The 13,191-nt window shown below is 58.4% G+C and overlaps 1 protein-coding gene across 1 annotated transcript; it reads right to left on the reverse strand.

Annotated features, from left to right (window-relative positions):
- Positions 1-1,970: 1,970 nt before the first annotated feature.
- LOC115641676 (immunoglobulin superfamily member 1-like) lies at positions 1,971-12,605 on the reverse strand. The gene is made up of 6 exons (XM_030545006.1): positions 12,525-12,605; positions 12,337-12,390; positions 10,755-11,039; positions 3,534-3,824; positions 3,107-3,172; positions 1,971-2,104 (listed from the first exon to the last, which is right to left on the reverse strand). The coding sequence occupies exons 1-6, from the start codon at positions 12,553-12,555 to the stop codon at positions 1,971-1,973; spliced, it is 861 nt and encodes a 286-aa protein (XP_030400866.1). The 5' UTR covers positions 12,556-12,605.
- Between the last annotated feature and the right edge of the window lie 586 nt (positions 12,606-13,191).

Below are 13,191 nucleotides of genomic sequence, written 5' to 3' on the forward strand. Positions count from 1 at the left end.
GGGGACATGCTGCTGCTTGAGGGAATTACTACCTGACCTTCTCCTGCATCCCAGCCCAGAGCACCACCCTGGCCCCCAATTTTGTGAGCATTCCATACCCAGATGTGGCTCTCGGGCCAAAAGGTTTGCCCACCTCTGTCCTATGCCTCATACCCCTCAACCTCCCTTAGGGAATGTGGGTCAGAGGGGGGTATGGGGTGCTGTGGGGGGCAGGAGACTGAGGGGAAAGAAAGTGGGGGACCCAGGACTGAGGGGGCAGGACTAGGAGGAGAAGCTACTGAAGGGTGGAAATCCCAGCGCCCTCCTTGGGGTCACCATCTGCCTCCTATCCCCTCAAACCCCCCAACAATCCTGTACCCCCCCCCGCCCCGGCTCTGACCTTTGGCAGGAGCATGTCTGCCTTCAAATTCCTGTCCCCCATCCCAGCCCTGCTGCCCTCAGCCCCCATCCCAACACCCCCAACCTACTTCCCTCAAACTCCCAGCTCCCCGCAGCCAGCTTCCCCCAAACACCAGGCAGGGATGGGGGTCAGAAGCTGCGGCAGCTAAATCACTCTGGGCTCTGTTGTGTTCATGGAGACACAATAAAAGGCCCAAGGTGCAAACACGCCCCAGCCCCTGCCCCACACTGAACAGGGTTAAACATGGGCCAGGGGCAGGGTCCAGAGCCTGCAGCCTGCTCAGCTCCACGGCAAACCCCCCCTTGACCCCTGGAACCGGCTGTTGCAGACCCAGCAGAGCAGGAACCGGGGGAGCAGTGGCAGGCGCCGTGTGAAACAAGGGGTTTGTTCCAGCCCTGGCCCCGTTTGCTGGAGCGAGTCTCTAGCTGGAAAATCGCCCAGGTTTGGGCGTCTCCCCGCTGGCCCCGGAGATGCTAGCGACTGTCCTGGGGGGGCAGAGGAGCCAGCATCACTGCAGCTGCTGTTAAAGTCCAACCCCGTTTCCTCCCAACTTGGGGGTTCAGCTGGGGGAGGGGCGATGGTGTCAGGGTCCCTCTCTCCGACCGCTGTGCTCAGGACGTCTCCACGAAGCAGGGCGTGGATGGCCTGGGGGGCCTAGGAGACGGGGGGGTTGCAGCCGCGACAGTCAAGCGAGTCTCTTTCTTTAAGGCCCCCAAAGGGTGGTGGGCAGCACAGCCCGTCCCTACAATATTTTGTCCATCAATGAGGCCTCGTTTCCAACACCACAATTGTGGGTCACAGATTTCTGCTCCCCCAGTTCTCCCGTGTCCCAGCCCGGCCCCAGCCTGGCCCGTGGGGTCTGTCTGGTGGCCGGTCAGGTTGGACTAATCCCATCTTTCTGTCTCCCCAACTTTCCCCCCAACGTTCATTCGTCCATGTTCTCGAGATGCTGTCTGAACTTCTCACTCACCTTCTGTCACGGGGTGTGGGGGGGACACAAGGGCCTGCACCCCCGACTCCCTGCGATTCACCATGACTCTCAGCCAGCCAGTAAAGCAGAAGGTTTATTTGGACGACGGGAACACAGTCCAAGGCAGGTCTTGCAGGCACAGACAGCAGGGCCCTCTTTAGTTAGGTCCATCTGGGGCCCCTAGGGAGGCCACCATGGCCCCACTCCCCACTGACAGCCCCAGGCAGAGACCAGCCCGGCTGGGCCAGTGAGTGGGACCCTGCCGCCCTCCAGGGGCTGCTCCGTGGGGAGCCCAATGTGCCCAGCCCAGGGGCGGTTCCTCTAGCTGGTATGGGTGCTCGTGGGGTGTTGCTGTCAGGTTGGGAGCTATTTGGGGAGCGGGGGATTCTGCGCAGGGGTGTTTGGGGGCAGGGGGCTTTGTGCTGGTGTGTCAGCCTCCAAGGGGAAGTGGCTGATCCCCCAGGGAGATTCTCTTCCGTGCATGGCCCCATCCAGGCTCCTAGGGGTGCAGAGAGATGGTGGGTTAGGGGGGCCCATGTCACCCTTGACCCAGCCCCAGCGGGGAGCAAGAGGCACAGAATGGGGGGGGGGTCACCTCACCTAGCTTGTCTCTCTTAGGCAGCTGTAATAGGCCTCAACCAGGATCAGTCCCAGGACCAGCAGGACCACGGCGCCCAGCACCAGGCAGGCGATGTTGGCCTTGGTGAAATCCAGGCGCTCCGGGGGGGGGCCTGCTGCAGGGGAAGGGAAAAGTCACTGGGTGGCTTGGATGGGGAGATCAGCAGCTGGCTCTGCCCTGGGAGCAGAGCCCCCAGCCCCGACCCCCATCTGGCAAGTCCAACCCAGCCCCCCTCTGGGGGTCTCCCGGGGGCTGCGACTCTGGGCCACCCCAGGACCAGCCCCACTCAGGGGAGGCCACGTCCTGCTGTCCTGGGGGCTGAGCCTCAGCTTCTCTAGTGAAGGGGGTTCCCAGGTGGATGAACTGCCCCCCAAGACACCCAGCACCCCAGGACTGGCCAGGGGATGGGGACAATCAGAGCCTCAGGATCCCAGCCCCGAGAACAGGGAACCACCCCAGCTCCCCGTTCCCATAGGATCCCTCTGTCCACCCCCACAGGTGCCTCTTCCCCAGCCTGTCCGCTGTGCAGTGAGCCCATCCCAAGGGTATCTCGGCTGCTGACAAACACAATCAGGCAGTGCACACAGGGGGAGGCTGGTACGTTACCCACTGTCCCCCCACACTCAGGCGGTGCCAAGGGCTCTGGGGACCAGGGCGCAGACAGAGGCAGCAAAACATCTATTGCGGGGAGGGTCAGGGGGTCCCCTGAGACCACAGTGAGGGGAAGAGGAAGGAAGAGCCGAGGGAATTCTGGATAACGCTCACTCTAATTGCCAGGGGGATGTCATGTGGCCCAAGAGGGGTGAGGGGTGGGGGGGTTGCCTCAGGACTCTGGCACCTCCCAATTTCACAGCCCAGCCCCCCAGATCCTGTCCTTCCCCTGGGATCTCCCAGCAAATTCCAGGCCGCGACCTGGAGGGCAGGGCATCGGGGGAGCTGGGGGTCTGGTGATGAGTGAGGGGCAGGGGCTGCCCTCTCCCTGATGTCTGGGCCCCACCCTTCTGGATTCTCTGCCCTCATCCCCCACAACCAGCCCCAGCCCCTAGGCACCATGACCTGTTTCCACCGCTGGTTCAATGGCAGATTCCACCCCCCCACGCCACCTGGCCCCCGGTACCTGGACCCGCGCTGCCCGGGCATGTGGGAGCCGGCGACACTCCAGGGTGAATCGAGTCGGTTCCGCCTGCGGGAATAGAATCAGCGTCTGTCAGAGTGGGGAGAGGGGCTGAAACAGTGAATCAGCGATTTCCCCCCCAGGCCCCAGCTCCTCTATGGGTCCCTAGAACAGGAGCAACCCAGGGGAGCATCCCCCTGGGAAAAGCCCCCTTCCCTGCAGTTGCCCCAGGCGGCAGGAATCCCCCCTCAGCCCCAAATCTCCAGCTGCTGCTGCTCCCCCTAGCTGGGGAACCCTCCAGTGATATCTCCTCTGCTGTGGCCAGGGCTCAGGGCAGAGCCTGGCTGTGAGTGTCCCATCGGTGCAGAGATCCCCCGATGACCCGGGTGAGTGTGGACTGGGAGAGGGGATACCAAGCCAGGCCTCTCACCTGCTACCACCAGCTCCACAGAGCTGCTGACGTATGACGAGACGAAGGGCTCTGACCGGGGCCGGTAGCTGCAGCTGTAGCTCCCTCCATGCCGCCGGCCCACGCTGGGGATGCGGAACTCGGCCCCGGCCCCAGCAGGGTCCGTGTGTCGCTGCTGGTTCAGGTCTCCAGCCTTGTGCAGGAAGAACCTCACGTCCCGGCGCTGCCCCTGACACCGGATGGTGGCGTTTGCCCTTAGGGCATTGAGCCAAATGAGGCTCAGAGAGATGGAGGGTCTGGGTAAGCTGGGATCTGTGCACAGGAGACAGGCTGTGAGAGCCAGACCCGGGCACCCACCCAGCCCTGGCCTCCCTGGCTGGCCCAAGTCACAGACAGATCCAGGGGTCCCTGGGCTGAGATTCTCTCCCAGAGCCCAGAGTCCCCTGACCCAGAATCCCGGCCCTGTGAGCTCGGCTCCCAGTCCCACAGACACCGAGCCACTGCTCCTTAGTTCTTGGGATCCTCATATGCCCGTGTGTGGCCCCTGCCTCATTCCCTGAGTCCGGCCTGCCCTGGACATAGAGCGACTCACAGGTTGGTCTCTGGCGCCCAGCACCACAGGGCCTGAGCCCACACAGGAAGGAAATCACCCTCCCAGCCCCCTGGGAGGCAAGGAGGTGTCATTATCCCCATTCTACACAGGAGGAAACTGAAGCTCAGACAGATTCACTTTCCTTAGTGAGCTCCCAGGGGCAGGAACTATCTCTTCACTCTGTGTTTGTGCCGTGCCTGGCACAACAGGGCCCTGATCATGGCAGGGGTGGGGGTTCTGACAAAATCATGGAGCAGGTCCTCAAGGAATCCATTTTGAAGCACTTGGAGGAGAGGACCGTGATCAAGAAAAGTCAACATGGATTCACCAAGGGCAAGTCATGCCTGACCAAACTGATTGACTTTTATGAGCAGATAACGGGCTCTGTGGATGAGGGGAAAGCGGTGGATGTGATATATCTTGACTTTAGCAAAGCTTTTGATACGGCTTCCCACAGTATTCTTGACAGCAAGTTAAAGAGGAATGGATTGGATGAACGGACTATAAAGTGGATAGAAAGCTGGCTAGATCATCGGGCTCAATGGGTAGTGATCAATGGCTCGATGTCTAGTTGGCAGCCGGTATCAAGCAGAGTGCCCCAAGGGTCGGTCCTGGGGCCAGTTCTGTTCCACATCTTTATTAATGATCTGGATGATGGGATGAATTGCACCATCAGCAAGTTTGAAGAAGACACTAAGATGGGGGAGTGGTAGATACACTGGAGGGTAGGGATAGGGTCTAGAGTGACCTAGACAAATTAGAGGATTGGGCCAAAAGAAACCTGATGAGGTTCAACAAGGACAAGTGCAGAGTCCTGCACTTAGGATGGAAGAATCCCATGAACTGCTACAGACTAGCAACTGAGTGGCTAAGCAGCAGTCCTGCAGAAAAGGCCCCGGGGGTTACAGTGGATGAAAAGCTGGATATGAGTCAGCAGTGTGCCCTTGTTGCCAAGAAGGCCAACGGCAAATTGGGCTGCATTAGTAGGACCATTGCCAGCAGATCGAGGGAAGTGATTATTCCCCTCTATTCTGCATTGATAAGGCCACATCTGGAGTACTGCATCCAGTTTTGGTCCCCCCACTACAGAAGGGATGTGGACAAATTGGAAAGAGTCCAGCGGATGGCAACGAAAATGATCAGGGGGCTGGGGCACATGACTTACGAGGCGAGGCTGAGGAACTGGAGTTTTTAGTCTGCAGAAGAGAAGAATGAGGGTTGGATTTGATAGCAGCCTTCAACTCTCTGAAGGGGGGTTCCAAAGAGGATGGAGCTCAGCTGTTCTCAGTGGGGGCAGATGACAGAACAAGGAGCAATGGTCTCAAGTTGCAGTGGGGGAGGTCTTGGGTAGATATTTGGAAACACTATTTCACTAGGAAGGTGGTGAAGCACTGGACTGGGTTCCCTAGGAAGGAGGTGGAATCTCCTTCCTTAGAGGTTTTCAAGGTCAGTGTTTGACAAAGCCCTGGTTGGGATGATTTAGTTGGAGATTGGTGCTGCTTTGAGCAGGGGGTTGGTCTAGAACCTCCTGAGGTCCCTTCAAACGCTGATATTCTATGATTCTGTGCTCCCCCAATACAAGGGATCCAGAGCTATTGACACCAGTATTTTCAGAGGTCTCCACTAACTGTGGGTGTCTTGATTTGTGGGCGCTCAGCCCTGGGCTAACAGCAGGAGTCACAGAGCGTGTCACAGGCCAAGCCAGTGCCTAGGGTCCATTCACTCCCTGGCTTCTCTGCTGGGAGGGCTGGAAGCCAGGACTCCTGGGTTCTGTCCCCGGCTCTGGGAGGGGAGTGGGGTCTAGTGGGAAGAGCAGAGGGGATGGGGGCCAGGACTGCTGGGTTCTGTGCACAGCACCACCACAGACTTGTAGGAGACTGTGCAAGTCTCTACTATACACTGAGGTTTATAACCTTCAGCTCTGCCCATGGCCCCCTAACTGATTGTTGTCTGGGAAAGGCCCCCCTGCTCTGCAGCTTCCCCTGGGTGAGGACCCTCCAGTGACTCTGTCTCCACTCCCCGGCCAGGTGTCCCCTCTGCTGGGCCCAGGGATCAGGGCAGAGCCTGGCTCTGAGTGTTCCACAAGTTCAGAGACCCCCAGAGGGTCTGGCTGGGTGGGGGTCTGGGAGCCGGGGTGCTGAGCTGGGCCCCTCATCTGCTACAATGATCTTGACGGGGTCGCTCAGATATGACCAGCGACTCTGATCCGTTATGGAGTGATATTCGCAGGTGTAGCTCCCTCCATCTTCCCGGCCGACACTGGAGATGGAAAATTCAGCCACGGTCCCATCACGCACCGTCCACACCTGCGGGTTCGGGTGTCCAGCTTTACACAGAACGAACTACATGCCCGGGTACCGACCCTCACAACGGATGGTGACGCTTCCCCCGAGCGCCACTACCCTGCTGGGGCGCGCCCAGATGGTGGGTTTGGGGTATTCATGCCCTGCTTTCAACAAGAGACAGGATTTAAATAAGGGAGACAGCCCTTGGCCTCTCCCCTCCCCAATTCAGTCCATCCGTCATTCGGCCTCTCCAGGAGTCTGTCCCCTACCAGGGTTGGCACTGCCTGCCCATGGGGCTCGGGGGCAGGGGGTTCACTCAGAAATAGCTCAGGATCCGGATGCATGAGAGATCACCTGCCTCTCCCTCACCCCACCTGAGGCCAGCTAGGGAGCCTGAGCCGTGGGCCCCCTGCAGCTCTGCCCCCCACCCCAGGGTTGGAAATAGAGTCTGTGACTGGCGGGAGTCGCACAAGACCCACTGTTCCCCAGGGCTTGGGATATGGGGGGTTGTGAGTGCAGGGGAGGGAGCTGTTGGGGGCGGATCTGGGAGGTTCTCCCCATGGCTGCACTGACAGGGAACATTTCGGTTCCCCGAGGGGATCTAGAGCCCACAGATGGGCCCTGTTAGCGTTTGAATGAGCTGAAATAAATCCACATCCCATCCCCACGATCCTCGCAGCCTGTGGGGGGCAGGGCATTGAACCAGGGATAGTTCCCATCTGCTTCATCAGACTTGGGAGCCAGATTTGGCTCCTAGTTACTCCATGGGGTGAGGTGAGGGGGTGTCTGACACTCTGTATCTCGGGGAAACACCCTGCACCACCTTCTTCATCCTTGTGAAATAATTTTGTGCTATCCAAAGCGAAGTTTGTCATGTCGGGTGTCTTCGGAAGGCTCAGGAGTGTTGTTGTGATAGTGATGTTATAGGTTGTAATTTCATGTATATAGTTATGAGGCTAAAAATGTGTCCTCATGGCTGAATGCTCTGAGGTCAGACCCAGGAAGGTGTAAGCTTCTTGCCCTGGAGACAGTCTGCTCCGAGAGAGGAGGCTCCCCCATTGTGTTTCATTGTGTTTAGCACAATAATTCATTATTTTACACCCTTTAAAGTATATAACTAGTCGTATACAGTGTTACAAAGTGGGAATGTTCTTAATGTTTTCTCTGAATACTGTGTGGGTGCCTCAGTTTCCCTTTGCATTTCTCAAGGATGTAGATGGTGGGATAAGGGGGTATGATTGTTGTAGAGCCCTAGAGGGCCAGTGTGATGCCATCTGCACAGAGAATGGCCGAAACCCTGTCTCCGGGCAACTGATGGCCTGGGCTGCTCTCCTGCAAGGTGCCAACTGAAGGTATTGGAGACAAAGAGATCAGGTGGCCTCCTAATGCCTGGAAAAGAGACAAAGGCCAGAGGAGGGAGTGTCAATGCCTGTTTGGACTTCCAGGAAGCGCATGGTGTGGAAGGGGATGCTGGGATGCTCTGGAACTACTCATACAAAGCCAGTCAGGACTCTGGGGGAGCCTCCTCTCTCGGAGCAGACTGTCTCCAGGGCAAGAAGCTTACACCTTCCTGGGTCTGACCTCAGAGCATTCAGCATGCCCTTCCACCCATGCGCTTTCCACAGTGAGTCTGCCCAGGCAGATCCTGGGGCAACCAGAGGTCCCTGCCCCCCAACTCTGCAGTCAGACGTGACTCTCAGCCAGCCGGTAAAACAGAAGGTTTATTAGACGACAGGATCACAGTCTGAAACAGAGCTTGTAGGTACAGAAAACAGGACCCCTCAAGTCAGGTCCATCTTGAGGGGTGGGGAGCCCAGACCCAAGTTCTGGGCCTCTCCCCATTTCCCCAGCCAGCTCCAAATTGACACTCCCTCCTCTGGCCTTTGTGTCCCTTCCGGACAAGAAGGCCACCTGATCCCTTTGTCCCCAACACCTTCAGTTGGCATCTTGCAGGGGAAACTGAGGCACCCACACAATATTCAGAGAAAACATTAAGAACATTTCCACTTTGTCACAACAAAATATAATACTGTATATTGAAGCAGGCAAGTGCTGCTTCTGACTTTCCACTTTTAATTGACCCTTGTAATGCTGATGTGTTGTAGCTTAGAATCATAGATTATTAGGGTTGGAAGGGACCTCAGGAGATCATCTAGTCCAACCCCCTGCTCAAAGCGGGACCAATCCCCAAGTGGCCCCCTCAGGGATTGAATTCACAACCCTGGGTTTAGCAGGCCAATGCCCTAAACCACTGAGTTATCCCTCCTCCCTCCCTCATTTCATATCAGCTTACAGGGTGGGAGCGGGGTAGAGGGGACACCACCATTTTGGGCACCACCAAAAATTATACAAAGCTGCCGCTTATGAGTGGGGACTAGGGTTGCCTGGTGAAAAAGGGACCCTGGCGGCTGCAGCAGGCCCTGCTGACTGGGTCGTTGAAAGTCAGGTCAGCGGCACAGCGGGCGCCTGGGATTAAGGCAGGCTCCCTGCCTGCCCTAGCTCTACGTGGCTCCCAGAAGCAGCTGCTGGGTCCCTGCGGCCCCTAGGCACAGGGGTGGCCAGTGAGGCTTTGCGCGCTGCCCCCACCCCAGTGTCGGCTCTGCAGTTCCTATGGACTGGGATCCGTGACCAATGGGAGCTGCGGGGAGCAGAGCCTGCAGGCGTGAGGGTAGCACACACCCCACAGAGCCGCCGCAGGGACCTGGTGGGCACTTCCTTGAGCCCCGGAAAGCGCTGCTGTGACCCCAAACCTCTTCACAGAATCAAAGATGGATGTACTCCAACCCCCTGCCCCAGCCTGGAGCCACCTCCTCCACCCCAAACCTCTCATTGCCAGCCCCTCCTCAGAGCCTGCACCCCCCCCACACACACTCCAAACACCTTGGCCTAGGTCCGGAGCCCCCTCCTGAACCCCAACTCCCTCATCTCCACTTTGTCACACCTGGCCCCATCCCAGAACCTGCACCCCCAGCCAGAGCCTGCACCCCCTCCCACACTCCAACCCAGGGGTGGCAGGTTTGTAAAATTTTGGTGGTGCCCAGAACCTGCCCCCCCAAAAGCTCCACCACCCCCCAACTGCCTAAGGCTCTTGGAGGGAGTTCGGGTTGGGGGAGGAGGTCTGGGCTGCAGGTCCTGGGCTGGGAATTGGTGTGCAGGATTCAGGCTCTGGGAGGGAGTTTGGGTGGGGAAGGGGGTCTGGAGTGCAGGTTCTGGGACTGAGTTTGGGTGCAGGCTCTGGGCTGGGAGTAGGGGTTTAGGAGGGGTGTAGAGGGGGGTGCAGGCTCTGGGAGGGAGTTTGGGGGCAGGCTCCAGGCTCAGGCAGGGGGTGAGGGTGCAGGAGGGGGTGAGGGGTGCAGGTTCTGGGAGAGAATTTGGGGATAGATGAGCTGGCTCTGCTCCCCGGAGAAGTTCTGTGCTCCAGCCCCACTGATTCACGGGAACCCTGCACCTGCTTCCCCCCTTTCACATGCCCCTATCTCTGAGGGTCTGGCTGGGTGTGGGGCTGGGAGCGGGGAGACTGAGCCGGGCCCCTCACCTGCTACCACCAGCTCCACAGGGTCGCTGGGCTGCGACCAGATGAACGGGTTCAATTTTTCATGATAATAGCAGCTGTAACTCCCTGCGTCTCCTCGGCTCACATTGTGAATCGGAAACTCAGCCCCAGGAAGCTCTGTGTTCTGCAGCGCGTTCAGGTTTCCATCTTTGTACAGAAGGAACCTCGCGTTCTGGTGCAGACCCCAACACCAGACGGTCACGGCTCCCCCCAAGACTACCCCCCCGCTGGGGCGCAGGGAGATGGAGGGTTTGGGGTAGCTGAGCTCTGCAGTAAGAAGGGGACAGAGCGTGAGACAGACCCTGGCACAGTCACTGCGCCCCGTCCTCACCGCACAGTCCCAGAGATGGGGCCCTAGGAGAAAACCCAGCCAGAGGAACCTCTCCGAGATCCCAGAGATTCCTGGGAGCTACAGCCAGAACTGCCCAGGAATCTAAATCCAGAGGTCCCCTCTGGACCATCTATCTATTTATTGTGGGCCCCACAGCCTGGGAGTCAGGACTCCTGGGTTCTATCCCCAGCTCTGGGAAGGGCGTGGGAGCTAGAAGTTAGATCAGAAGAGGGCTGGGAATCAGAGGTGCTGGATGCTGCACAGACGCAGTGAGAAAAAGCCCCCACCCTAAAGCCAAGCCCTGACTATCTAACCAGAAACAAGGTGCAGGAAGGATGATTATTCCCCATTCGTACAAGGGGAAATGGAGGCACAGGCAGGTTAAACAATACCCCAAGGAGCATCTCATCTGCCCAGAGACCACCCTGAGGTCTGGCTCAGTGTCAGGCTGGGAGCAGGGACAGTGAGCTGGGGCCCTCACCTGCTACAGTGATCTGCACAATGTTACTCGGATACGACCAGTCGGGTGGCTCCGATCCGGAGCGAGATCGGCAGCTGTAGGCCCCTCTGTCTTTCCGCCTGGCGCTGGGGATGGTGAATTCACCCCCGTCCCCAGCAGCATCCAGTGCCCAGATTTCGATTCCATCTTTATACAGCAATAATGTTCTGGCCTCGCACCGACACTGGCAGCGGATGGTGACAGCTCTCCCCAGGACGATCACCCCGCTGGGGCTGACGGAGATGGAGGGTCCGGGCGCAGGGAGCTCTGCGTTCACACACAGACAGGAGTGAGATGGGAAGACACAAACCCCTCCCCGTGTGTCTGTAACCTGCCCTCAATGCTCAGCCCCAGGGACAGCGCCAGGGCTAACAGACACCTCACTGCATCCACAGGGAACTTGTGGGCTGGGTTCTGATCTCAGCCCCCCAGGGTCAATCCGGAGTCACCCCTGGCTGCACTGGGGGCAGGGCCGGGTTCTGATCTCAGTCCCCCAGGGTCAATCCGGAGTCACCTCTGGCTGCACTAGGGGCAGGGCTGGGTTCTGGTCTCAGCCCACCAGTAAGTGACCATATGTCCCTGTGCTGAATACAGGACACCTGGTAAAATTACTGTATTCAAGAGACTTCAACGGCAATCGATGAGAACTACGCAGTATAAACATTCAAATTAACAGAAAATTGACTGAGCCCGTTAAAAAGAAATACTGCGTAGCTGGATTCTTCTTATTGACCTTATCTTTAAGGTTGTAGAGTTCACATGGGGTGGGGTGACAACACACCTCTACCCCCCTACACGGGGAGAGGTTACACACACACACACACACACTCCTGTACCCCTCTCACACCAAGAGTGACTGACCAGACTGAACCTCCCTGCCCAGCGCTCTCCGCCCTCCATGCCGAGCTGGGCCCCTGGGCACGGACCCACCTCTCCTGTTACCTGGTGCCGTGTCTTCCCAAGGCACCACGTGGCGGGTGGGGAAGCAGAGAGACATCGGGTCAAATGCCTCCCCTCCCCAGATTTCTGCCAGAACGTGGCCAGCAGCAGCCTTTTGGCCCTGTGCAGGAGGGAAGGGACAGGAGCTGCCTCCAGTCACTGGGGAGGAGAGGGAGAGTGGGGGTGACGGGGGAGGGATGACCTGGCCCATGTCTTTGCAGAGCTCATCTCTCCCCCTCAGCTGGAAACAGCTTGACCCTTCCTGCCCGCACAGTGTGGAAAGGCAGCGAACACCCCCAGGCTGCTGCTGGCCACTGACATAACCAAGACACCTCCTGTCCCCCAGCTACAGCACGGGCAGGAAGGGGTTAAGCCGTAAGTCTGCATTGTGCCCCAGGGAACCTGGCCAAAGAGGGGCTCAGCAGGGGAGGGTGCCCAGGGGACGGAGCAGCTCCACGTTCCCTGGGGGCAGGACCCAGGGCGACAGGTGGGGGGATGAAGGGGGATGAAGAGGGTGCTCAGCCCCTGCCCAGGGGGCTGCTGTGGGTATGAATAGGCTGGAAATCACTTCTCCCCACCTCCCCATCCTGAATGCCGAAGTTTTCCCTGAACCATGGATACTCACGTCCAGACTCTCCACTCTGTCCAGACACCCCGCTCTGCCCGGCCAGCCAGCAGCCTGGAAAGGAGACACCTTGTTAGGGCCCAGATCCAACAGTGACTCAGACCGCCCCCAGCCCTGGCCCCAGGGGCACACGTCCTTGTCTCAGATCCCCCCCATGAACACACGCCCTGGCTGACTCCGATACTCACCAAGGAAAAGGATCATGAGAGCAGATGCCATGATGGGGGCAGCGAGGGGCCCCTCAGTGCTGCTTCCAACACCCCAGTGCCCAGCTCCACCGAGCCCCAAATAAGGAACTCAGCTGCTGGCTCCAGCTACAGGAAGATGACAATGTCTTGTATCTTCCTGTGTCTATCACACCTTGTCTCTAATCTGCAGGCGAAATCGAGCGTGGTCAAAGCAAGCAGAAGGATTTGCAAAACCCAGGAAACCCAGGGACCGTCAGCCTGGCCAGGTGTCACGTAGCTCCCAGCTTATCTGTGTCTTTGTGGATGGGGGGACAGGTCACCTCAACGTACCCCACAGCCTTGAGGAAGGTGCATCAGGCTGAGAGCCAGGCGACCACGGACTCTGGTCTTCCATCTTCCACTGACCACGATTTCCGTGAAAATTCCATCTCCTTTACATTTGGGGTTCAAGCCTGGCTGATGACTCACACAGCTAAAATTAATACATGATCATGCAATTAAAGGATGGTGTCATAATGGAGGGGGCAGAGTTAAGGTCGGTCAGGAAACTGTAACTGACATTTCCTGGCGCTGGAGAGTTTGACTCTGCAGCCTTCCCACTCAGCCTGCCAACCTGCGACACGAGCTGTGGCACCGAGTGAGAAGCGGGCGTGATGGGGGACGCCTG

The sequence above is a fragment of the Gopherus evgoodei genome, unplaced genomic scaffold (assembly GCF_007399415.2).
Source record: "Gopherus evgoodei ecotype Sinaloan lineage unplaced genomic scaffold, rGopEvg1_v1.p scaffold_35_arrow_ctg1, whole genome shotgun sequence".
NCBI classification, from domain to species: domain Eukaryota; kingdom Metazoa; phylum Chordata; order Testudines; family Testudinidae; genus Gopherus; species Gopherus evgoodei.